At 47.4% G+C, this 27,260-nt stretch overlaps 1 protein-coding gene across 8 annotated transcripts in view; it reads right to left on the bottom strand.

Moving 5' to 3' along the window:
• Positions 1–27,260, bottom strand: part of LOC130332584 (uncharacterized) — a 79,650-nt gene that overhangs the window by 47,356 nt on the left and 5,034 nt on the right. For 2 of the 8 annotated variants that reach the window (XM_056553747.1, XM_056553748.1), the window contains exons 3-4: positions 26,446–26,549; positions 24,395–24,521 (exon numbers count right to left, since the gene is read on the bottom strand). In XM_056553747.1, coding sequence (XP_056409722.1) covers positions 24,395–24,521; positions 26,446–26,544 — 226 coding nt within the window. In that variant the 5' untranslated portion in view covers positions 26,545–26,549. Of the gene's footprint in view, positions 1–17,166; positions 17,266–24,394; positions 24,522–26,248; positions 26,550–27,260 lie in introns of those variants that run through there. The other 6 variants (XM_056553745.1, XM_056553746.1, XM_056553755.1 and 3 more) reach the window with 5 other exon arrangements.

Raw genomic sequence — 27,260 nt, 5'->3', positions numbered from 1 at the left:
ACGGTCTTCCTCTTGGCGTGCTCGGTGTAGGTGACGGCGTCACGGATGACGTTCTCCAGGAAAACCTTCAGGACACCGCGAGTCTCTTCATAGATGAGGCCGGAGATGCGCTTCACGCCTCCCCTGCGAGCTAGACGGCGGATGGCAGGCTTGGTGATGCCCTGGATGTTATCCCGGAGCACCTTCCTGTGCCGCTTGGCTCCGCCCTTACCGAGACCTTTCCCTCCTTTACCGCGTCCAGACATCTTCTCTATGTAGCGAGTAGACTGCAGAATACTGAGTGCGGCCGAGTCCTGATTATATAGCACAGGAGCGGACCAGACAGAGAACTGTAACAAATATGACATCATCCGGGGGCGTTTCTTTTAACCAAATTTACATTCCTGACCCCTCCCCTTTTCATTGATTGGCTGAACACGAGACGAGAAGGTTTTGAATATCCCGCCCATTCCGAAACGTTTGCTGTATTTTCCGATTCTAAATAATCAGTTTTTTTTTTTTTCTTACCGCGATTCTCCCCAACAATGTAGAGAAGAGCAGTCGTCATTGTACCGAGCGGGAATGGTGATCGGGCAGGTGTGTGAGCTGTATGTTACACACATGGGAGAGGATCAATAGCAGCACAATAATCTGTCAGGTGTATAATGTGTGTGCGGGGAGCAGCAGATGGCAGAACGATTCTTGTGAATGGATCGATCACTCGGGCAGCATTACCAGGTCTACAGGACTGCTCACCCCCCGGGCACCAAGACCCTGCACACATTGTACGACATTATATGGAGCCCCGATATGTGCAATGAGAGTGACCGAGAATAATCGTCCGAGAGCCTGACCCCACGTGTTATATGATAGAAGGGGAGAGAGCGGGAAAACGATCAGCCGAAGATCGGGAATATCACAATCACATGATCTCCGGTGATCAACCAATGAACCTCCAGTATCGGGGCTAATATCTCCGCCCACACAGTTAACCATTCAGTGTCCTCCTTATGTCTGCTCTTTGCTTTCCCCCTTCATATCCCAATCACGGTCAGCGGTCACTACCCCTAAATCTTTACTGTGCAGTACAGCGCCCCCTATAATCAGACTCCATTCGGGGCTGCATTGGTATTAAAATACCATACAAACAAATAAGCCCAATAATTCTCAGGATGGATAAAACACCATGTGCAAAACCAGCTATCGAAAGAGTTAAATGTACCCCCAAATTTGGGTAAATCATAACTTCCTTAAATCACATCTATCCATAGAGATCGTCTATCACAGCAGTATAAATCCTTCCAGTTACAGTTTATACAGATCAGATACATTGTGTTACAATAGCGACACCTGGTGGTGAGAGCTTTGTATTCTAATCTTTACATGTTACCAAATAGTAACAAGTATTTGTATTTCCCAGGTGCTGATACAAGTTACAGGGGCGCAAATAGATACAACTATGGATGGTGACTAAGACTTATAATAACACAGCACAATCATTTCAGCTGCTCTTATATCTGGTATAGGATAAGCAGGGGGTGTAAGAGTCTGTAAGGGGATCAGGAACAAATAAATACATCTGCATTGTGCTTGACATAACAAAACATTATAATAAAGTGATGCAATATAGAAGGGTTTGTATATTAGGATGTGGAGTTACAGATTTTCCATCTCCCAGATCCTGAATTATGTGATCTCCTTGGAGCTGTGGGGCAGGGGCTGTGGATTTATAATGTTTTGTTTAGTTTTTTTAAATTAAATCCATGATTACATTAATACCCATACAATATAATTATAAATTAAATTATTTAATTGCTCACTATTGATGCATCCACTAGTTATTGATCATGAATATATTAAATATTATGATTGTAAATATTTACTAATTCATATGATCCATGTAAAAGATGGATATCATTGGGGATATTGATCAACTCTTGTGAAGTGTTTTTGTCGCAAGGTGTTTGATAACTATTGCTCAAATAGAAAAAAAAAGATGTGACTCTACGATATTTTAAGTGTGGTCCAGGCTTACTTAGGTTTCCGACTCTTCAGAGCCTTTTGCCCTCAAAATTTGTGACTTTTAGAAAAGTTGCAGATAGTGAATTTGTTACCACTGCACCTTCCTGACTAAATATTCAACTGAAATACAAGACTTTGTGTTACGCCGAGCGCTCCGGGTCCCCGCTCCTCCCCGGAGCGCTCGCTTCACTCCCTCCGCTGCAGCGCTCCGGTCACGTCCTCTGACCCGGGGCGCTGCGATCCTGCTGCCAGCCGGGATGCGATTCGCGATGCGGGTAGCGCCCGCTCGCGATGCGCACCCCGGCTCCCCTACCTGACTCGCTCCCCGTCTGTTCTGTCCCGGCGCGCGCGGCCCCGCTCCCTAGGGCGCGCGCGCGCCGGGTCTCTGCGATTTAAAGGGCCACTGCGCCGCTGATTGGCGCAGTGGTTCCAATTAGGGTTTTCACCTGTGCACTTCCCTATATTACCTCACTTCCCTTGCACTCCCTTGCCGGATCTTGTTGCCTTAGTGCCAGTGAAAGCGTTCCTTGTGTGTTCCTTGCCTGTGTTTCCAGACCTTCTGCCGTTGCCCCTGACTACGATCCTTGCTGCCTGCCCCGACCTTCTGCTACGTCCGACCTTGCTTCTGCCTACTCCCTTGTACCGCGCCTATCTTCAGCAGCCAGAGAGGTGAGCCGTTGCTAGTGGATACGACCTGGTCACTACCGCCGCAGCAAGACCATCCCGCTTTGCGGCGGGCTCTGGTGAAAACCAGTAGTGGCTTAGAACCGGTCCACTAGCACGGTCCACGCCAATCCCTCTCTGGCACAGAGGGTCCACTACCTGCCAGCCGGCATCGTGACAGTAGATCCGGCCATGGATCCCGCTGAAGTTCCTCTGCCAGTTGTCGCTGACCTCACCACGGTGGTCGCCCAGCAGTCACAACAGATAGCGCAACAAGGCCAACAGCTGTCTCAACTGACCGTTATGCTACAACAGTTGCTACCACAGCTTCAGCAGTCATCTCCTCCGCCAGCTCCTGCACCTCCTCCGCAGCGAGTGGCCGCTCCTGGGATACGCTTATCCTTGCCGGATAAATTTGATGGGGACTCTAAGTTTTGCCGTGGCTTTCTTTCCCAATGTTCCCTGCATCTGGAGATGATGTTGGACCTGTTTCCCACTGAAAGGTCTAAGGTGGCTTTCGTAGTCAGTCTTCTGTCCGGAAAAGCCCTGTCATGGGCCACACCGCTCTGGGACCGCAATGACCCCGTCACTGCCTCTGTACACTCCTTCTTCTCGGAAATCCGAAGTGTCTTTGAGGAACCTGCCCGAGCCTCTTCTGCTGAGACTGCCCTGTTGAACCTGGTCCAGGGTAATTCTTCCGTTGGCGAGTATGCCGTACAATTCCGTACACTTGCTTCAGAATTGTCCTGGAATAATGAGGCCCTCTGCGCGACCTTCAAAAAAGGCCTATCCAGCAACATTAAAGATGTTCTGGCCGCACGAGAAATTCCTGCTAATCTACATGAACTTATTCACCTAGCCACTCGCATTGACATGCGTTTTTCTGAAAGGCGTCAGGAACTCCGCCAAGATATGGACTCTGTTCGCACGAGGCGTTTCGTCTCCTCGGCTCCTCTCTCCTCTGGTCCCCTGCAATCTGTTCCTGTGCCTCCCGCCGTGGAGGCTATGCAGGTCGACCGGTCTCGCCTGACACCTCAAGAGAGGACACGACGCCGTATGGAGAACCTCTGCCTGTACTGTGCTAGTACCGAACACTTCCTGAGGGATTGTCCTATCCGTCCTCCCCGCCTGGAAAGACGTACGCTGACTCCGCACAAAGGTGAGACAGTCCTTGATGTCTACTCTGCTTCTCCACGTCTTACTGTGCCTGTGCGGATGTCTGCCTCTGCCTTCTCCTTCTCTACAGTGGCCTTCTTGGACTCTGGATCTGCAGGAAATTTTATTTTGGCCTCTCTCGTCAACAGGTTCAACATCCCAGTGACCAGTCTCGCCAGACCCCTCTACATCAATTGTGTAAATAATGAAAGATTGGACTGTACCATACGTTTCCGCACGGAGCCCCTTCTTATGAGCATCGGATCTCATCATGAGAGGATTGAACTTTTGGTCCTCCCCAATTGCACCTCGGAGATTCTCCTTGGACTTCCCTGGCTTCAACTTCATTCCCCAACCCTGGATTGGTCCACTGGGGAGATCAAGAGTTGGGGGTCCTCTTGTTCCAAGAACTGTCTAAAACCGGTTCCCAGTAACCCTTGCCGTAACTCTGTGGTTCCTCCAGTAACCGGTCTCCCTAAGGCCTATATGGACTTCGCGGATGTTTTCTGCAAAAAACAAGCTGAGACTCTACCTCCTCACAGGCCTTATGATTGCCCTATCGACCTCCTCCCGGTACCACTCCACCCCGGGGCAGAATTTATCCTCTCTCTGCCCCAGAGACTCTTGCCATGTCCGAATACGTCCAGGAGAATCTAAAAAAGGGCTTTATCCGTAAATCCTCCTCTCCTGCCGGAGCCGGATTTTTCTTTGTGTCCAAAAAAGATGGCTCCCTACGTCCTTGCATTGACTACCGCGGTCTTAATAAAATCACGGTTAAGAACCGCTACCCCTTACCCCTCATCTCTGAACTCTTTGATCGCCTCCAAGGTGCCCACATCTTCACTAAATTGGACTTAAGAGGCGCCTATAACCTCATCCGCATCAGAGAGGGGGACGAGTGGAAAACGGCATTTAACACCAGAGATGGACACTTTGAGTATCTGGTCATGCCCTTTGGACTGTGCAATGCCCCTGCCGTCTTCCAAGACTTTGTCAATGAAATTTTTCGTGATCTGTTATACTCCTGTGTTGTGGTATATCTGGACGATATCCTAATTTTTTCTGCCAATCTAGAAGAACACCGCCAGCATGTCCGTATGGTTCTTCAGAGACTTCGTGACAACCAACTCTATGCCAAAATTGAGAAATGTCTGTTTGAATGCCAATCTCTTCCTTTTCTAGGATATTTGGTCTCTGGCCAGGGACTACAGATGGATCCAGACAAACTCTCTGCCGTCTTAAATTGGCCACGCCCCTCCGGACTCCGTGCTATCCAACGCTTTTTGGGGTTCGCCAATTATTACAGGCAATTTATTCCACATTTTTCTACCATTGTGGCTCCTATCGTGGCTTTAACCAAGAAAAATGCTGATCCCAAGTCCTGGCCTCCTCAAGCAGAAGACTCCTTTAAACGACTCAAGTCTGCCTTTTCTTCGGCTCCCGTGCTCTCCAGGCCTGACCCTTCCAAACCCTTCCTATTGGAGGTTGATGCCTCCTCAGTAGGAGCTGGAGCTGTTCTTCTACAAAAAAATCCTTCCGGGCATGCTGTCACTTGTGGTTTTTTCTCTAGGACCTTCTCTCCAGCGGAGAGGAACTACTCCATCGGGGATCGAGAGCTTCTAGCCATTAAATTAGCACTTGAGGAATGGAGGCATCTGCTGGAGGGATCAAGATTTCCTGTTATTATCTACACCGACCACAAGAACCTCTCCTACCTCCAGTCTGCCCAACGGCTGAATCCTCGCCAGGCCCGGTGGTCTCTGTTCTTTGCCCGATTTAATTTTGAGATTCACTTTCGTCCTGCCGATAAGAACATTAGGGCCGATGCTCTCTCTCGTTCCTCGGATGCCTCAGAAGTTGATCTCCCTCCGCAACACATCATTCCACCTGACTGCCTGATCTCCACTTCTCCTGCCTCCATCAGGCAGACTCCTCCAGGAAAGACCTTTGTTTCTCCACGCCAACGCCTCGGAATCCTCAAATGGGGTCACTCCTCCCATCTCGCAGGTCATGCGGGCATCAAGAAATCTGTGCAACTCATCTCCCGCTTCTATTGGTGGCCGACTCTGGAGACGGATGTTGGGGACTTTGTGCGAGCCTGCACTATCTGTGCCCGGGATAAGACTCCTCGCCAGAAGCCCGCTGGTTTTCTTCATCCTCTGCCTGTCCCCGAACAGCCTTGGTCTCTGATTGGTATGGATTTTATTACTGATTTACCCCCTTCCCGTGGCAACACCGTTATTTGGGTGGTCGTTGATCGATTCTCCAAAATGGCACATTTCATCCCTCTTCCTGGTCTTCCTTCTGCGCCTCAGTTGGCTAAACAATTTTTTGTACACATTTTTCGTCTTCACGGGTTGCCTACGCAGATTGTCTCGGATAGAGGGGTCCAATTCGTGTCTAAATTCTGGAGGGCTCTCTGTAAACAACTCAAGATTAAATTAAATTTTTCCTCTGCATATCATCCCCAGTCCAATGGACAAGTAGAAAGAATTAACCAGATCCTGGGTGATTATTTGCGACATTTTGTTTCCTCCCGCCAGGATGACTGGGCAGATCTCCTTCCATGGGCCGAATTTTCGTATAACTTCAGGGTCTCTGAATCTTCCTCCAAATCCCCATTTTTCGTGGTGTACGGCCGTCACCCTCTTCCCCCCCCTCCCTACCCCCTTGCCCTCTGGTCTGCCCGCTGTGGATGAAATTTCTCGTGACCTTTCCATTATATGGAGAGAGACCCAAAATTCTCTCTTACAGGCTTCTTCACGCATGAAGAGGTTCGCGGATAAGAAAAGAAGAGCTCCCCCCGTTTTTTCCCCTGGAGACAAGGTATGGCTCTCCGCTAAATATGTCCGCTTCCGTGTCCCTAGCTACAAGTTGGGACCACGCTATCTTGGTCCTTTCAAAATTTTGTGTCAAATTAATCCTGTCTCTTATAAACTTCTTCTTCCTCCTTCTCTTCGTATCCCTAATGCCTTTCACGTCTCTCTTCTCAAACCACTCATCCTCAACCGTTTTTCTCCCAAATCTGTTCCTCCCACTCCTGTTTCCGGCTCCTCGGACGTCTTCTCGGTCAAGGAAATTTTGGCTGCCAAAAAGGTCAGAGGGAAAAATTTTTTTTTAGTAGACTGGGAGGGTTGTGGTCCTGAAGAGAGATCCTGGGAACCTGAGGACAACATCCTTGACAAAAGTCTGCTCCTCAGGTTCTCAGGCTCCAAGAAGAGGGGGAGACCCAAGGGGGGGGGTACTGTTACGCCGAGCGCTCCGGGTCCCCGCTCCTCCCCGGAGCGCTCGCTTCACTCCCTCCGCTGCAGCGCTCCGGTCACGTCCTCTGACCCGGGGCGCTGCGATCCTGCTGCCAGCCGGGATGCGATTCGCGATGCGGGTAGCGCCCGCTCGCGATGCGCACCCCGGCTCCCCTACCTGACTCGCTCCCCGTCTGTTCTGTCCCGGCGCGCGCGGCCCCGCTCCCTAGGGCGCGCGCGCGCCGGGTCTCTGCGATTTAAAGGGCCACTGCGCCGCTGATTGGCGCAGTGGTTCCAATTAGGGTTTTCACCTGTGCACTTCCCTATATTACCTCACTTCCCTTGCACTCCCTTGCCGGATCTTGTTGCCTTAGTGCCAGTGAAAGCGTTTCCTTGTGTGTTCCTTGCCTGTGTTTCCAGACCTTCTGCCGTTGCCCCTGACTACGATCCTTGCTGCCTGCCCCGACCTTCTGCTACGTCCGACCTTGCTTCTGCCTACTCCCTTGTACCGCGCCTATCTTCAGCAGCCAGAGAGGTGAGCCGTTGCTAGTGGATACGACCTGGTCACTACCGCCGCAGCAAGACCATCCCGCTTTGCGGCGGGCTCTGGTGAAAACCAGTAGTGGCTTAGAACCGGTCCACTAGCACGGTCCACGCCAATCCCTCTCTGGCACAGAGGGTCCACTACCTGCCAGCCGGCATCGTGACACTTTGGTTTCTGACCTATTAGGTTTATCGCACCAAAAAATGCAAAAAGTGACTGCGCCTGGTAATTTGCGACAAAAGTAAACAAAAAAAAAGACCAAATAATTTGATAAATCCCCCCACCCCATGTTCCTTACATATCATATTATGTCTTTATATCATTTTATATCATGTTGACCCAGGGATCCCTCTAGTGGTGTATAGTAATAGTGTAGCAAGTTTTTCTTAGATCACTCAAAGATGGAGGCCGTGATTGTGACATCATGGCCACACCCCCTGGTGACATCACACCCACTCTATTCATGTCTATGAAAGGGGTGTGTGTCGTGAATTCACGAGGGGCATAACCATGACATAACCACCACTGCCGCCAGAACCCAGCATTTGTTTTGAATGCCAAGTGCAGCGGAAGATCAAGGGGGTCCCATTGCTGGGATAGGGGATAAGATGTCTAGCAGTGGAGTAACCCTTTAAATACATTTTATTTTAAATCGACAGGTGTCAGAAAGTTAAACAGATTTGTAAATTACTTCTATTAAAATATATTAATCCTTCCAGTACTTATCAGCTGCTGAATGCTCCAAAGGAAGTTTTTATTTTTGAATTTCTTTTCTGTCTGACCACAGTGCTCTCTGCTGAAACATCTATCAATTTCTGGAACTTTCCAGAGCAGGAGAGATTTGCCATGGGGATTTTCTCCTGCTCTGAACAGTTCCTAAAATAGACAGAGGTGTCAGCATAGAGCACTGTGGACAGACAGAAAGGAAATTCAAAAAGAAAAAAACTTCCTCTGTAGTATACAACAGCTGATAAGTACTGGAAGGGTTAAGATTTTTTAATAGAAGTAATTTATAAATCTGTATAACTTTCTGGCATCAGTTTATTTAAAAGAAAATGTTTTCCAGTGGAGTACCCCTATAAGGCAGGCAGTTGCACCCACCCCCACTTCCTGACAAATATTCAGAACACGTATTGAGGTGGTGGTGGGGTGTACTCTCTCATTCCTCAGCATGTCAATAACAGGTAACTAATACTGTTTGTAAATCATATGGCATAATGGCGTGCACTATGAGGGAGATGTGACACTGTTGTTTGATCGTTGTCTCTGGGAATATTCCAATATGTGCACCCCATCTTGTGTTTTTGGGGTTGATGTTTTTTAGGGGTGGGCCATTTTAAAATGGGAATGCTCTCATTTTGCTGTATTTAATCATTTTTGTAAATAATAAAGCATTTTGTGGACACTTTCTTGTGTCAGTCTATTATAGGTTATTTAATTTCTGGAAACGCTTGGAAAAAGCCCATTGTGTGTTCCGATACCTTAGTGTGCATTTTAACACTGGGATAAATCTGACAACAACCAGGGATATTTTATCCACCCTCAAGTGTAGAATCAGAGAGAGTATTCAGCACAGTAGGATCCGTCATCACCCCTAAGACAACAAGTCTGCCAGCAGCATGGAACATGTAACCTCCTGTGCCAGATGCCACTGAGAAGACAGAACAACCGCCACCCCTGCATCATATAGATCACATACCAAATAGATCATATTCATCACATAGGTCATATAGAGGCAGTGGCATAGCTATGGAGGTCACAGGGGTCACAATCGCGACCGGGCCCCATAGCCAGGGTGGCCCACAGGGGCTGGGGCTGATGGGAGTAGACGTGCTCCCCACCGGCACGCATGCACGTCAGCACAAAGCCCCTGATGCATCCCTGCCTCTGGCCCTGTGTTATCGATACCATGCAGAGGCAGGTGCAGCCGCCCGTCCCACATCGCTGCAGTGAGAAGGTGAGGAGACATGTGACAGGCTGCCGGAGGGGGGTGCTGGGGTCTGGGGGTGATAAACTCATGAGGACATTGTGTGTTTGTTTTATTCATTGATGAGGAGTCTGAGGATGGGGTGATTGATGAGGAGAAAGAGGGCGGGGGGAGGGGGGCCTGATTGATTGACTGACTGATGAGGAGACTGGGGCTCTGGGGGTTATTCATTGATGAGTCGGGGGGGGTGGTTGATGAGGAGACCACAGATAGTGGGGGTAACTAACAATGAGGAGACTGAGGATGGGGTGCTCGGGGGATTGACTGAGGATGGGGTGCTGGGGGGGGGGGGTTCGACTCGATGGCAGTGTATGAGGTGATGAGAAGGAGACTGAGGATAGGGTACTGGGGGGGCTGGGTGGGGGTGTACGAGATGATGAGGAGACTGAGGATGGGGTACGGGGGGACTGGGTGGTGGTGCATGAGGTGATGAGGAGACTGAGGATGGGGTACTGGGGGCTGGGTGGCGGTGTATGAGGAGACTGAGGATGGGGGATGAGGTACGGGGGGGGGCTGGGTGGCGGTGTATGAGGTGATAAGGAGACTGAGGATGGGGTACGGGGGGCTGGGTGATGGTGTGTGAGGTGATGAGGAGACTGAGGATGGGGTACTGCGGGCTGGGTGGCGGTGTTTGAGGAGACTGAGGATGGGGTACGGGGGGCTGGGTGGTGGTTTATGATGAGAATGAGAATGGGGTGCAGGGGGGGCTGGGTGGTGGTATATAAGATGAAGAGGAAACTGAGGATAGGGTACGGGGTGGGCTGGGAGGTGGTATATGATGAGAATGAGGATGGGGTGCAGGTGGGGCTGGGTTTGTGGTGTACGATGAGGCTGAGGATTGGGCGCAAGGGGGGCTGGGTGGCGGTGTATGAGGTGATGAAGAGACTGAGGATGGGGTGCAGGGGGGGCTGAGTGGTGGTGTATGAGGAGACTGTTAATTGGGTGCAGGGGGGTTGGATGGTGGTGTATGAGGTGATGAGGAGACTGAGGATAGGGTACGGGGGGCTGGGTTGTGTTGTATGAGGTGATGAGGAGACTAAGGATAGGGTACAAGGGGCTTGGTGGCGGTGTATGATGTGATGAGGAGACTGAGGATGGGGTACGGGGTGGGCTGGGATGTGGTGTATGATGAGAATGAGAATGGGGTATGGGGTGGGCTGGGTGGCGGTGTATGAGGTGATGAGGAGACTGAGGATAGGGTGAAGGGGGGTTGGGTGGTGGTGTATGTGGTGATGAGGAGACTGAGGATAGGGTACTGGGGGGCTGCGTGGCGGTGTATGAGGAGACTGAGGATGGGGTACGAGGGGGGGCTGGGAGGTGGTGTTTGAGGTGATGAGGAGACTGAGGATGGGGTACTGGGGGGTGCTGGGTAGTGGTGTATGAGGTGATGAGGAGACTGAGGATGGGGTATGGGGGGGCTGGGTGGTGGTGTATGAGGTGAAGAGGAGACTGATGATGGGGTGCACGGGGGGCTGGGTGGTGATGTATGAGGAGACTGATGATGGGGTGCAGGGGGGGCTGGGTGGTAGTGTATGAGGTGGAGAAGACTGATGATGGTGTACTAGGGGGGCTGGGTGTCGGTGTATGAGTTGATGAAGAGACTGAGGATGGGGTGCAGGGGGGACTGGATTGTGGTGTATTAGGAGACTGAGGATGGGGTGCAGGGGGGGCTGGGTGGGGGTGTACGAGATGATGAGGAGAATGAGGATGGGGTACGGGGGGTACTGGGTGGTGGTGCATGAGATGATGAGGAGACTGAGGATAGGGTACTGGGGGGCTGGGGGGCGGTGTATGAGGTGATGAGGAGACTGATGATGGGGTGTGGGGGGCTGGATGGTGGTGTATGAGGAAACTGAGCATGCGGTATGGATGGGGGAGGGGTGGTGGTGTATGAGGAGACTGAGGATGGGGTTTGGGGGGGCTGGGTATTGGTTTATGATGAGAATGAGAATGGGGTGCAGGGGGGGCTGGGTGGTGGTGTATGAGGTGAAGAGGAGACTGAGGATAGGGTACGGGGGCTGGGTGGTGATGTAGGATGTGATGAGGAGACTAAGGATAGGGTAAGGGGGGTTTGGTGGCAGTGTATGAGGTGATGAGGAGACTGAGGATGGGGTACAGGGGGGGCTGGGAGGTGGTGTATGATGAGAATGAGGATGGGGTGCAAGGGGGGCTGGGTGGCGGTGTATGAGGTGATGAAGAGACTGAGGATGGGGTATGGGGGGGCTGGGTGGTGGTGTATGAGGTGAAGAGGAGACTGATGATGGGGTGCACGGGGGGCTGGGTGGTGATGTATGAGGAGACTGATGATGGGGTGCAGGGGGGGCTGGGTGGTAGTGTATGAGGTGGAGAAGACTGATGATGGTGTACTAGGGGGGCTGGGTGTCGGTGTATGAGTTGATGAAGAGACTGAGGATGGGGTGCAGGGGGGACTGGATTGTGGTGTATTAGGAGACTGAGGATGGGGTGCAGGGGGGGCTGGGTGGGGGTGTACGAGATGATGAGGAGAATGAGGATGGGGTACTGGGGGTACTGGGTGGTGGTGCATGAGATGATGAGGAGACTGAGGATAGGGTACTGGGGGGCTGGGGGGCGGTGTATGAGGTGATGAGGAGACTGATGATGGGGTGTGGGGGGCTGGATGGTGGTGTATGAGGAAACTGAGCATGCGGTATGGATGGGGGAGGGGTGGTGGTGTATGAGGAGACTGAGGATGGGGTTTGGGGGGGCTGGGTATTGGTTTATGATGAGAATGAGAATGGGGTGCAGGGGGGGCTGGGTGGTGGTGTATGAGGTGAAGAGGAGACTGAGGATAGGGTACGGGGGCTGGGTGGTGATGTAGGATGTGATGAGGAGACTAAGGATAGGGTAAGGGGGGTTTGGTGGCAGTGTATGAGGTGATGAGGAGACTGAGGATGGGGTACAGGGGGGGCTGGGAGGTGGTGTATGATGAGAATGAGGATGGGGTGCAAGGGGGGCTGGGTGGCGGTGTATGAGGTGATGAAGAGACTGAGGATGGGGTGCAGGGGGGGCTGGGTGGTGGTGTATGAGGAGACTGAGAATTGGGTGCAGGGGGGTTGGGTGGTGGTGTATGAGGTGATGTGGAGACTAAGGATAGGGTACGGGGGGCTTGGTGGCGGTGTATGATGTGATGAGGAGACTGAGGATGGGGTACAGGGTGGGCTGGGAGGTGGTGTATGATGAGAATGAGGATGGGGTATGGGGTGGGCAGGGTGGCGATGTATGAGGTGATGAGGAGACTGAGGATAGGGTGAAGGGGGGTTGGGTGGTGGTGTATGTGGTGATGAGGAGATTGAGGATAGGGTACTGGGGGGCTGCGTGGCGGTGTATGAGGAGACTGAGGATGGGGTACGAGGGAGGGGCTGGCAGGTGGTGTTTAAGGTGATGAGGAGACTGAGGATGGGGTATGAGGGGGCTGGGTGGTGATGTATTAGGTGAAGAGGAGACTGAGGATGGGGTATGAGGGGGCTGGGTGGTGATGTATTAGGTGAAGAGGAGACTGAGGATGGGGTATGAGGGGGGGGGGGGCTGGGTGGTGGTGTATGAGGTGACAGTGGCGTTGCTAGGGTTGGTGTCAACCGGTGTGGTAGAAAATGGTGTCACCCCCATACCTCCTCCTCTCCCCAGTAAGTTTTTAGCCTGTTGTGACAGACACCACTGTTGTAGCGCATTGTGAGAAATTCCAGTATAATAATCAGATATACCAGTTGTCACATAATGGAAAAGTGTTAAAGACTTTTTCACCATTTAAATATACAGCTCCCAGAATTACTTAAAGGGGTACTCCACTAGAAAACATTAACTTTCTGGCACCAGTTGATACAAAAGTAAAACAGATTTTTAAATTACTTTATTTAAAATCTTACTACTTACAGTACTTATAAGCTGGTGTATGCTCCACAGGAAGTTGTGTAGTTCTTTCCAGTCTGAAAACAGTGCTATTTGCTGACACCTCTGTCCATGTCAGGAACTGTTCAGAGCAGGATAGGTTTGCTATGGGAATTTGCTCCTACTATGGACAGTTCTTGACATGGACAAAGGTGTCAGCACAGAGCACTGTGGTCAGACAGAGAATAAATTAAAAAAAGAAAAGAACTTCCCGTGAATCGCTTATACAGCAGCTAATAAGTACTGGAAGGATTAAGATTTTTAAATTGAAGTAATTTACAAATCGATAGAACAGAAATAGGTAGCCAGTGGTACGATGAAAAATTCTGTTTATTCAGATCCCATAAAACCGCATGCAAGCGGGACTCAGCCAGGTAACAAACAACCAATGAGCAGCGTGGACGCGTTTCGGGTATGCACCCTTTGTCTCAGCACATTGTAAAATCACTACAAAGACAGGTTATATACGGGCATCTGTCCGAGGAAGGGAGGAGTCTGCTGGACCAAGTCCATAATAATTAACCCACTCGGTTACCTCGACAGATTAACCCTGACAAACACTTAAAGGTAAAACCTGTAAGTAGTAATAAGATATTGTTGCACATAAAATTCCACACAAAATGCAATAATGGAACAATGTATATCCTATGTTCATGAAAATAAACAAAACATAAGACAAAAAAAAAATAATTATAAAGAAAAAACTAAACATAGAAAAACCGCAAGGAAAAACCGCACAATATAGATAATGCCCTAAAAAATGGAATCAATTAGTAATGGAGAATCAAATCATTTCTAAGATTCAGGCCACTAGGATGAGTGGTCTGGAGATTATGTATCCAAAAGGCCTCTCTGTTTCGTAGGGTTCTAACCCGATCTCCTCCTCTCAAATGTTTGCGAACACATTTGATGCCACAGATAATCATGTCAGAGACATCGCCACCGCGGACGTCCCGAAAATGTCTAGAGACCGTGGAGGCGTTCACATGGTGCGGATTGACTGCAGCTCGAATGTGCTCCTGTATACGTTTTTTTAAAAAGCGTTGTGTACTGCCTACATAATAATCAGATATACCAGTTGCCACAGAATGGGAAAGTGTTAAAGACGTTTTCACCATTTAAATATACAGCTCCCAGAATTACTTAAAGGGGTACTCCACTGGAAAACATTTACTTTCTGGCACCAGTTGATATAAAAGTAAAACAGATTTTTAAATTACTTCTATTTAAAATCTTAATACTTACAGTACTTATAAGCTGGTGTATGCTGCACAGGAAGTTGCGTAGTTCTTTCCAGTCTGACCACAGTGCTATTTGCTGACACCTCTGTCCATGTCAGGAACTGTCCAGAGCAGGATAGGTTTGCTATGGGGATTTGCTCCTACTATGAACAGTTCTTGACAAGGACAAAGGTGTCAGCACAGAGCACTGTGGTCAGACAGAGAATAAATTAAAAAAGAAAATAACTTCCTGTGAATCGCTTATACAGCAGCTAATAAGTACTGGAAGGATTAAGATTTTTAAATTGAAGTAATTTACAAATCTGTTTAACTTTGTAGCACCAGTTGATTAAAAAAAAAATATATGTTTTCCAGTAGAGTACCCCTGTGAGCAGTGGTGAGGTTATGCTGGGAGCTGTAGTTTCACTCACCATAACTGTAGAACTGACAAGTGACTACAGCTCTGATAGGACATAAAGAGGAGAATGTACAATGATATCAGTGACTACAGGTGACGTCTTCTCTATAGTCTTCCCTTATCTAATTCAGATGGTACATACCGCCTGGTCCAGCTAAAACTTCTCTCTGCAGAATGTGACGCCCAGACGTCTCCTCACTATGTCAGGGCATTCTCACTCTCTATATGAAAACAATTATTAATATAAACCAGCCAGACACTGTATCCTCTAAATATAATACTACTATACACTATACTCTCTGATTATAAAACTTCCATACCCATTGAATACAATACTACCAAACACTGTACATTCTGAATATAATACCAACACATACTGTACACTCTGAATATAATACCGCCACACACTGTACCCACTGAATATAATACTACCACATACTGTACCCTCTGAATATAATTCTACCACCCACTGCGCCCTCTGAATATAACACTTAGAGATGAGCGAACTACAGTAAATTCAACTCGTCACAAACTTCTCGGCTCGGCAGTTGATGACTTTCCCTGCATAAATGAGTTCAGCTTTCAGGTGCTCCTGTGGGCTGGAAAAGGCGGATACAGTCCTAGGAGACTCTTTCCTAGGAATGTATCCACCTTTTTCAGCCCACTGGAGCACCTGAAGGCTGAAATAATTTATGCAGGATAAGTCCTCAACTGCCGAGCCGAGAAGTTCGTGATTAATCAAATTTACTGTAAGTTCGCTCATCTCTAATAATACTACCACAAACTGCGCCCTCTGAATATAATACTACCAAAAACTGCGCCCTCTGAATATAATACTACCACACACTGAACCCCATGAATATAATACTACCATACACTGTACCCTCTGAATATAATACTACCACACACTGCGCCCTCTGAATATAATACTACCACACACTGCGCCCTCTGAATATAATTCTACCACACACTGTACCCTCTGAATATAATACTACCACACACTGTACCCTCTGAATATAATACTATCACACTGCACCCCATGAATATAATACTACCACCCACTGTGACCTCTGAATATAATGTTGCCATACAGTGCACCCTCTGAATATAATACCACAACCGCAGTAACACCCCTCAACATCCGTTAGCTGATGCTATTACCACGGGAGGGGGGTATTGGTGGTGTTGCTAGTGGATGATGGGGGTGCTACTACTGGGGGGGGGGTGTTGCTGGAGGATGATGAGGGTGCTACTGGCCATCCCCCCTGGCAGTATCCCCCTATCATCCATCGGCAGGATCACCGCCATCATCCACCATCAGGATCTGCTGATGGAGGTGCTACTGCTGGGGGGGGGGGGTGTTGCTGGTGGATGATGAGGGTGCTACTGCCAGGGGGGAGCATTAGGTAGGCAGCAGTTCCCCCACATTAGGTAGGTAGCAGTTCCCCCACATTAGGTAGGTAGCAGTTTCCCCACATTAGGCAGCATAGATTCCCCACATTTGGTACCAGTTCCCCCACATTAGGTAGGTACCAGTTCCCCCACATTAGGTAGCACAGATTCCCCACATTAGGTAGCACAGATTCCCCACATTAGGTAGCATAGATTCCCCACATTTGGTAGCACAGATTCCCCACATAAGGTAGCATAGACTCCCCACATAAGGTAGCATAGACTCCCCACATTTGGTAGCACAGATTCACCACATAAGGTAGCATAGACTCCCCACATTTGGTAGTAGTTTCCCCACATTAGGCCGCAGGTGCCCTTGCAGGTTCCCCACAATGGGTCAAAGTCTCCCCACATTAGATCACTGGTTTAACCCCCCCCCCCCCCCCCCACACACACACACACAAAAAACACATACAACACAGAGAGACACACACACACACACTCAGAGAGTCACACAAAAAAACACACATTCACACACACAGACACAGACACACACACACACAGAGTCACAGAGTCACATATACACAGTCACACACACACACACACACACAAACATAGATAGAGACACACACACTTACCCATCCAGGGCAGCGCTCCTTCTCACCGGGCGCCCTGCGAGTGACGTAACTGATGTCCTCCTGCACGGCCATGCGGTGTGACGTCAGGATATGGCGCAGACGTGGGAGCGGAGGCCGGGCTCAGTGCTGGTGAAGGTGAGGGGGGGGGGGGGTGTGATGACGGACGGGTGCACAGTGCAGGTGAAAGGGGGGGGGGGGGTGGTTGCTGACGGACGGGCGCACCCGCACACACAGCGCAGGTGAAGGCCGCGGGGGGGGGGGGGGGTGGGTGCTGACGGATGGGAGGCCGGTCGGGCACAGATGGGGGTGCTGGTGTAGCTGGGGAGGGGGGGTGGGTGCTGCGGAGCATCTTAAACCCAATAGGTTGGTGTCACCCGGTGCGGGCCGCACCCCCCGCACCCGGGTCGCAACGCCACTGTGAGGTGATGAGGAGACTTAGGATAGGGTACGGGTTGGCTGGGTTGTGATTTATGAGGTCAAGAGTGAAGACTAAGGTGAAGACTAAGGATAGGTAACGGGGGAGGGGTGGCGGTGTATGAGGTGATGAGGAGACTGAGGATGGGGTACTGGGTGGTAATGTATCAGGTGATGAGGAGACTGAGGATAGGGTACGGGGGGGGCTGGGTGATGGTGTATCAGGTGATGAGGAGACTGAGGATAGGGTACAGGGGGGCTGTGTGGTGGTGTATGAGGTGATGAGGAGAATGAGGATGGGGTGCAGGGGGGCTGGGTTGTGGTGTATGAGGTGATGAGGAGACTGAGGATGCAGTATGGGGGGGCTGGGTGGTGTTATATGAGGGGATGAGGAGACTGAGAATGGAGTACGGGGGGCTTGGAGGTGGTGTATGATGAGAATGAGGATGGGATGCAGGGGGGACTGGGTTTTGGTGTATGAGGTGATGAGGAGACTGAGGAGACTGAGGATGGGGCACTGGGGGGGGGGCTTGGTGGCGGTGTATGAGGTCATGAGGAGACTGAGGATGGGGTACTAGGGGGCTGGGTGGTGGTGTATGAGGTGCTGAGGAGACTGAGAATGGGGTATGGGGGCGGCTGGGTTGTGATGTTTGAGGTGATGAGGAGACTAAGGATAGGGTACGGGGGGGTTGGTGGCGGTGTATGAGGTGATGAGGAGACTGATGATGGGGTACGGGGGGGGGGCTTGGAGGTGGTGTATGATGAGAATGAGGATGGGGTGCAGGGGGGGCTGGGTTTGGTGTATTAGATGATTAGGAGACTGAGGATGGGGTACTGTGGGGGCTGGGTGGTGGTGTATGAGGTGATGATGAGAATGAGAATGGGGTACTGGGTGGGCTGGGTGGTAATGTATGAGGTGAGGAGGAGACTGAGGATAGGGTACTGGGGGGCTGAGTGGTGGTGTATCAGGAGACTGAGGATGGGGTACAGGGGGGGGGGGCTGGGAGGTGGTGTATGAGGTGATGAGGAGACTGAGGATGGGGTATGGGGGGGCTGGGAGGTGGTGTATGAGGCTCTTCTACATATTACAAACTCAGCTCTGCTACATATGACATACTCAGCTCTTCTACATATGACACACTCAGCTCTTCTACATGTGACACACTCAGCTCTTTTACATATGACACACTCAGCTCTGCTACATATGACACACTCAGCTCTGCTACATATGACACACTCGGCTCTTCTACATATGACACACTCAGCTCTTCTACATATGACACACTCAGCTCTTCTACATATGACACCCTCAGCTCTTCTACGTATGACACACTCAGCTCTGCTACATACGACACACTCAGCTCTTCTACATACGACACACTCAGCTCTGCTACATACGACACACTCAGCTCTGCTACATATGACACACCCGGCTCTTCTACATTTGACACACTCATCTCTTCTACATATGACACACTCAGCTCTTCTACATATGACACACTCAGCTCTGCTACATACGACACACTCAGCTCAGCTACATATGACACACTCGGCTCTTCTACATATGACACACTGAGCTCTTCTACATATGACACACTCAGCACTACTACATATGACACACTCAGCTCTTCTACATATGACACCCTCAGCTCTTCTACATATGACACCCTCAGCTCTTCTACATATGATACAGTCAGCTCTTCTACATGTGACACACTCAGCTCTGCAACATATGACGCACTCAGCTCTTCTACATGTGACACACTCAGCACTACTACATATGACACACTCAGCACTACTACATATGACACCGTCAGCTCTTCTACATATGACACAGTCAGCTCTTCTACATATGACACACTCAGCACTACTACATATGACACACTCAGCTCTTCTACATATGACACACTCAGCTCTTCTACATATGACACCCTCAGCTCTTCTACATATGACACCCTCTGCTCTTCTACATATGACACATTCAGCTCTTCTACATATGACACACTCAGCTCTTCTACATATGACACACTCTGCTCTGCTACATACGAAACACTCAGCTCTTCTACATATGACACACTCTGCTCTACTACATATGACACACTCAACTCTTCTACATATGACACACTCAGCTCTGCTACATACGACACACTCAGCTCAGCTACATATGACACACTCGGCTCTTCTACATATGACACAGTCAGCTCTTCCTCATATGACACACTCAGCACTACTACATATGACACACTCAGCTCTTCTACATATGACACACTCAGCTCTTCTACATACGACACCCTCAGCTCTGCTACGTACGACACACTTAGCTCTACTACATATGACACACTCAGCACTGCTACATATGACACACTCAGCTCTTCTACATATGACACCCTCAGCTCTACTACATATGACACACTCTGCTCTTCTACATATGACACACTCAGCTCTTCTACATATGACACCCTCAGCTCTACTACATATGACACACTCAGCTCTTCTACATATAACACACTCAGCTCTGCTACATATGACACAGTCAGCTCTTCTACATATGACACACTCAGCTCTTCTACATATGACACACTCAGCTCTTCTACATATGACACACTCAGCTCTTCTACATATGACACACTCAGCTCTGCTACATATGACTAGTGTTGAGCGGCATAGGCCATATTCGAATTCGCGAATATTCGCGAATATATGGTCGAATATTCGCATATATTCGCGAATATTCACATATTCGTTATCTCCTCGTTTCATTCTCGCATATACGAAAATTAGCATGTGCTAATTTTCGTATATGCGAATTTCCGCACGCCAGTCTCACACAGTAGTATTAGAGCCTTCTTTACACCACACAAGCTGGAAGCAGAGAGGGATGATCACTGTGATGTGTACTGTGAAAAAAATAAAAAAATAAAAAAAAAAGAATATTCGTAATTACGAATATATAGCGCTATATTCGCGAAATTCGCGAATTCGCGAATATGTGATATTCGCAAATAATATTCGAATTGCGAATATTCGCGAGCAACACTACATATGACACACTCAGCTCTGGTACATATTACACACTCAGCTCTGCTGCACCCAACTCAATCAGTTTTAGTGCTATGACATGTTATGTTCTTGACACCGCAAAAAACTCCTGATTTTATTACATAGTGGCCTCTGCGGGGGAAATGTAGTATTACATGGCGGCCATCTATCTATCTATCCATCTATCTATCCATCCATCTATCTATCTATCTATCTATCTATCTATCTATCCATCTATCTATCTATCTATCTATCTATCTATCTATCTATCTATCTATCTATCCATCTATCTATCCATCCATCTATCTATCCATCTATCTATCCATCCATCCATCCATCCATCTATCTATCTATCTATCTATCTATCTATCTATCTCATATCTATCTATCTATATCTATCTATCTATCTATCTATCTATCTATCTCTCTCTCATATCTATCTATCTATCTATCTATCTATCTATCTATCTATCTATCCCATATCTATTTATCCCATATCTATTTATCTATCTCATATCTGTCTATCTCAAATCTATCGATTAGTGTTGCTCGCGAATATTCGCAATGCAAATTTTATTAGCGAATATCGCATATTCGCGAATTCGCGCATATTCGCAAATATAGCACTATATATTCGTAATGACGAATATTCATTTTTTTTTTTTTTTACTTATTTTTTTTTTTCCCAGTACACATCACAGTGATCATCCCTCTCTGCTTCCAGCTTGTGTGGTGTAAAGAAGGCTCTAATACTACTGTGTGAGACCGGTGTGTGAATGTTCGCATATGCGAACATTAACATATGCTTATTTTCGTATATGCGAATTTTCGGTTATGCCAATTAAGGTGTATGCTAATATTCACATATGCTAATTTTCGCATGCACAAAGTTTTGCATATGCGAAAATAATTTGGAGAATATTATGAATATGTGCATAATCGCGAATATATGACGAATATTCGTCCATATATTCGCGAATATTCGCGAATTCGAATATGGCCTATGCCGCTCAACACTACTCATAGGCAGAATGTAATATTTGTGCTGCTCCATACTTACAAAGCTCACATTCAGATTCCTCACTCACCCAAGTCAGGTCCAATTTGTTATCAAAGAAAGACAAAACCTGAAAACCTAAGGGAAATGCCATGACTGGGTTTGGAGGGGCTGGGGCTAGTGTTTAGGGGAAAAGGGGTAAGTAAGTGTTAGTCAGATGGGAAGAGTAGTAGGGCTATAAATAGTGTGATACAAGATGGGTTTTTGCCCATATTACAAAGGTTATTAGTAAAATCATGGCCCATACTAAATGTGAAAAAAATAAAAAACAGAAGGGGAAATTTCAGTGTTGGTGGAAAACAAAAAAACACAGGATTGGGTAGGTGGGTGGTTGTGATTGGCTGGGAAATTGAGGGAATGGTTAGTCATGGTAGTGTTCATAGTCGGAGCCCTTGGAGTTGGTGATAATTGAGGCTTTGGTGATTTGGGGAGGAATCCAGTAAGGATCCCTGTTGCGGACAAAAATAATAAAATAATGGGAGTCTAGTGGTAGCCTGCAGATTATTGGACTATGGCCCATGATTTTGTTCTGAGCCAACAATGATTGGTCAGAAGTAAATTGCAGTGGTGGTGGGTGGATTATCCCCAGATTGGGGTCTTCAAGGACTTCCCTTGTCAGGTGATTATAAATTCTCTGGAATTATTATTATTATTATTATTATTATTTTTATTATTATTATTATTAATAGTGTTGCTCGCGAATATTCACAATGTTAAATTTATTCACGAATATTGCATATTCGTGAATTTGCGAATATTCGCGAATATAGTACAATATATTCGCAATTAAGAAATATTTGTTTTATTTATTTATTTTTCATAGTACACATCACAGTGATCATCCCTCTCTGCTTCCAGCTTGTGTGGTGTAAAGAAGGTTCTAATACTACTGTGTGAGACTGGTGTGCGCATTTTCGCATATGCAATTTTTTTATATGCTAATTTTCGCATATGCAAAATAAAACGCGAATATTACGAATATGCAAATTTAGCGAATATATGATGAATATTATTATATATTCGCACAATATCGCAAATTCGAATATGGCCTATGCCGCTCAACACTAATTATTAATAATAAATGTGCCAATGTGGTAATTGTGAGGCATCACGATTGGTCAGGAATTAGAGAATAAGGTATGTGTCACGCCGAGCGCTCCGGGTCCCGCCGCTTCCCCAGAGCGCTCGCGGCGTGCCCGTGTATGCAGCGCTCAGGTCGGCACCGCTGACCACGAGCGCTGCTTCCATGTCTCCGGTGGGGACGCGATCTGAGGTACGGGACGTGCCCCACCTGCCCCGTCCTCCTGTTCAGTCCCCGGCACGCGCGGCCCCGCTCTCTAGAGCGTGCGCGCACCGCGTCTCTCAGATTTAAAGGGCTAGTGCACCATTAACTGGTGCCTGGCCCAATTAGTCCCAAGCGCTTCCTACACTATATAAACCCACTTCCCCTTCCTGTCCTTGCCGGATCTTGTAGCCTAGTGCCCTGTGAAAGCGTTTCTGTGTGTTCCATTGCCAGTGTACCCAGACCCTTGCTGTTGCCCCTGACTACGAACCGTTGCTGCCTGTCCAGACCTTCTGCTACGTCCGACCTTGCTCTTGCCTTGTCCTTGTGTACCGCGCCTGTCTCAGCTGTCAGTGAGGTTGAGTCACTATCGGGTGAAACGACCTGGGGGTTACCTGCCGCTGCAAGTCCATCCCGCTTTGCGGCAGGCTCTGGTGAAAACCAGTAACCCCTTAGACTCCTTTCCCCTGGTACGGCCAACGCCATAACCTCACTGGCTCAGAGAATCCACCACCCCTGTCCTCCCTGCATACCAGTCCGGATCCTGACAGTATGTTATGTGCTGTTCATTTAATATAATAGCTACTGTGGCCAATTTAAGGCCAGGTATCTTATTTAGGGGCTAGATGAGTCAGCAAGTTGCATCCGAGCAGCAAGTTGACAATACCATACTAAAGTGTTATTTGCTAAAAGCCAAGTAACAATATGGTGTCCAACCAGTGCATATTATGAAATGAATAGTGTTGAGCGGCATAGGCCATATTCGAATTCGCGAATATTCGCGAATATATTGACGAATATTCGTCATATATTCGCGAATATTCGCATATTCGTTATATTCTCGTTTTATTTCGCATATGCGAACATTCGCATATGTGAAAATTAACATATGTGAATATTAGCATATACAAAATTAGCACACGCGAAAGCATATGATAATTTTCGCATATGCGAATTGTCGCGCGCCAGTCTCACACAGTAGTATTAGAGCCTTCTTTACACCACACAAGCTGGAAGCAGAGAGGGATGATCACTGTGATGTGTACTGTGGAAAAAAAAAACAATAAATAAACGAATATTCGTAATTACGAATATATAGCGCTATATTCGCGAAATTCGCGAATTCGCGAATATGCGATATTCGCGAATAATATTCGAATTGCGAATATTCGCGAGCAACACTACTTTCCTATATATCTATCTATTTATCCATCTATCTCTCTCAATCTATCTATCTATCTCTCTCATCTATCTTTCTCATATCTATCTCTCTCATATCTATCTCTCTCATATATATATATATATATATATATATATATATATATATATATATATATATACACACACACACACACACACACACAAGAATGGTCCGAGTCCTATGGAGACTTCTCTTTGTTGTACAGTATTATAGACATTAGAGAGTTTCTCTTTACCTGGAGGTTCGGCTTCCTCAGGGGACAACTTCAAAAAGCAAATCTTGGCTGGAATTCTGAACATGGGCGACTCGTTCTCGAACAAGTTCATGTGTGCGACGTGCGCATAGTGTCCGGCGCGGTGACTCTAATAATACAGGATAACAATAAAATTGGCGGTCTGCAGTCATTGCCCCCCTGCACATTATACAGGACCCATATACATGGTAACAGCTTCTATAAATTAAAGAGGCCCTCTGAGAATGTTATCATATTTAGTGCAGCAGGGGTTATTATTAGAGAATAATGTAGAGGTTCTTGTGTATGCCTTGGGCTTACTTGTTTTAGCTGATGTGGCAGGTGTGGGGGTTTTCAGCCATACTGATTGTAATTCCATCACTGAAATGATTTACTAATGCTGCCTTAATTTCCCATGAATCCTCTGGCTTTGCAGAGAGAGGGTGTGGAGTCTGATCACTGCACCTGGTCATCTAATTAGGCTGCTGCTGGAGGTCTCCCAGGGGAACTTATTAGACCCATAATTGAGTTGTGTCAGTTAACATTAGGTGCAGATTTGATGCATTTTCTTATTCTATGTGCGTTTTTAAGAGAAATATTGTAATGAGGAGAAAGTGATGTTATGTATAATCACAACTTAGGCATTTTCTGAAGAGTCAAAATATTTGCACAATTATGGTAAATATGGTTAGTACCAACCGGATAAAAAATGGCAAACATGTAATCTGTTAATACAGGCTCAGGTGAGATGTATAACTAATGATCCCATAGAGATGGCAGCAGTATACCGATAGAGCTGAAGGAGATGATATTACTGCTATACATCCTGATCCCATAGAGATAGCAGCAGTATACAGATAGAGCTGAAGGAGATGGTATTGCTGCTAAACGTCCTGATCCCATAGAGATAGCAGCAGTATACAGATAGAGCTGGAGGGGAGGTGTATAACTGCTATGTATCCTGATCCCATAGAGATAGCAGCAGTATACAGATAGAACTGGAGGGGAGGTGTATAACTACTATATATCCTGATCCCATAGAGATAGCAGCAGTATACAGATAGAGCTGAAGGAGATGGTATTACTGCTATATGTCCTGATCCCATAGAGATAGCAGCAGTATACAGATAAAACTGGAGGGGGGGGGGGCGTACAACTACTATATATCCTGATGACATAGAGATAGCAGCAGTATACAGATAGAGCTGAAGGAGATGGTATTACTGCTATACGTCCTGATCCCATAGAGATAGCAGCAGTATACAGATAGAGCTGGAGGGGAGGTGTATAACTGCTATGTATCCTGATCCCATAGAGATAGCAGCAGTATACAGATAAAACTGGAGGGGGGGGTGTATAACTACTATATATCCTGATGACATAGATATAGCAGCAGTATACAGATAGAGTTTGAAGGGATGGTATAACTGCTATATATCCTGATCCCATAGCGATAGCAGCAGTATACAGATAGAGCTAAAGGGGAGGGAACTGATCGGTGATGAGTCAGACTGGTGATCACATGACCCAGTTAGCATAATGAAACATATAGATGCAGCTGGAATATAACAGATGGAGTTGAGTGTTCACGTTACGGGCAAAAAAACTGCAAAAAACAAAACAATAACAACCTATAACGGTTATATACGGTTATATATTTATCATTAATATGTATCCCCTCATCTATTAAATGGGATCTCGGGGGATATATACTCCTGTCACTCCAGAGCTGCATTCAGAATTCTGCCCACTATCTCACCAGAACCTTGAACATCATAGTGAGTGCAGCTTTGGATGTGAATGGAGTAGAGGTCCAATCGTGTGCAGTTCAGGTGTATGTGCGGTGCGAACACTTACTACGGGGTTGGTGCCTCGGTAAATGAAGGTGTCTGATGTGAGATGAATGGTCCCTGCCGCCCCCTCTGGAGAAGTAATGGACTGTTCCACGTGTTAGCTCTGCCAAGATCGGCAAAAATGACAGAAGTAAAGCGACACGTCGTGCTCCCGGAGCTGCGTGCGTCATGTGACCGAGCAGAGTAATAAGGTTTATTCACCTGGATCCTACTCCTCATCCCGCTGCCAGACATCTCTATACAGATGGAACCGGGGAGCGACTGAGGTTTGGTGCCCAGGTTGATGGACAATGGGTACATGATGTCTGTGGTGGAGAACATTACCGTCACCCTGTGATCCGTAACTCATAAAATAGAAATTGTGGGTGTTTATTTATTTATTTTATTTTTATTTATTTTATTTATTTAATTAATTAATTAATATTTTTATTTATTTATTTATTATATTATTTCACAGCCTGAAGTTGTCTTAAAGGAGTATTCCAGGGAAAAAAAATAATTAAATATCAATTGGCTCCAGAAAGTTAAACAGATTTGTAAATTACTTCTATTAAAAAAAATTGTAATCCTTCCAGTAGTTATCAGCTGTTGAAGTTGACTTGTTCTTTTCTTTCTGACAACAGTGCTCTATGCTGACACGTCTGCTTGTCTCAGTAACTGTCCGAAGCATTAGAGGTTTGCTATGGGGATTTGATCCTACTTTGGACAGTGCCTGAGGTGCCAGCACTATTGTCAGAAGGAAAAGAACAACTCACCTTCAGCAGCTCATAACTACTGGAAGGATCAACATTTTTTAATAGAAGTCATTTACAAATCTGTTTAACAAAAAATATTTAAAAAAATAAAAGTTTTTTTTTTTTTTTCCTGGAATACTCCTTTAACTGTTTTTACTGCTGTCTATGGGGAGATGCAGCTGCACCTTCTGAACACTATAGACACAACACTGACATCTAGTGGTGAGACTGAAAACTGCACTTTACCCTGCAAGATGCAATGTCGGTAGAAGGGAAGTACAA

Source organism: Hyla sarda, unplaced genomic scaffold (assembly GCF_029499605.1).
Source record: "Hyla sarda isolate aHylSar1 unplaced genomic scaffold, aHylSar1.hap1 scaffold_38, whole genome shotgun sequence".
Classification (NCBI taxonomy): Eukaryota; Metazoa; Chordata; class Amphibia; order Anura; family Hylidae; genus Hyla; species Hyla sarda.
This window is presented reverse-complemented; position numbering and strand designations above follow the sequence as displayed.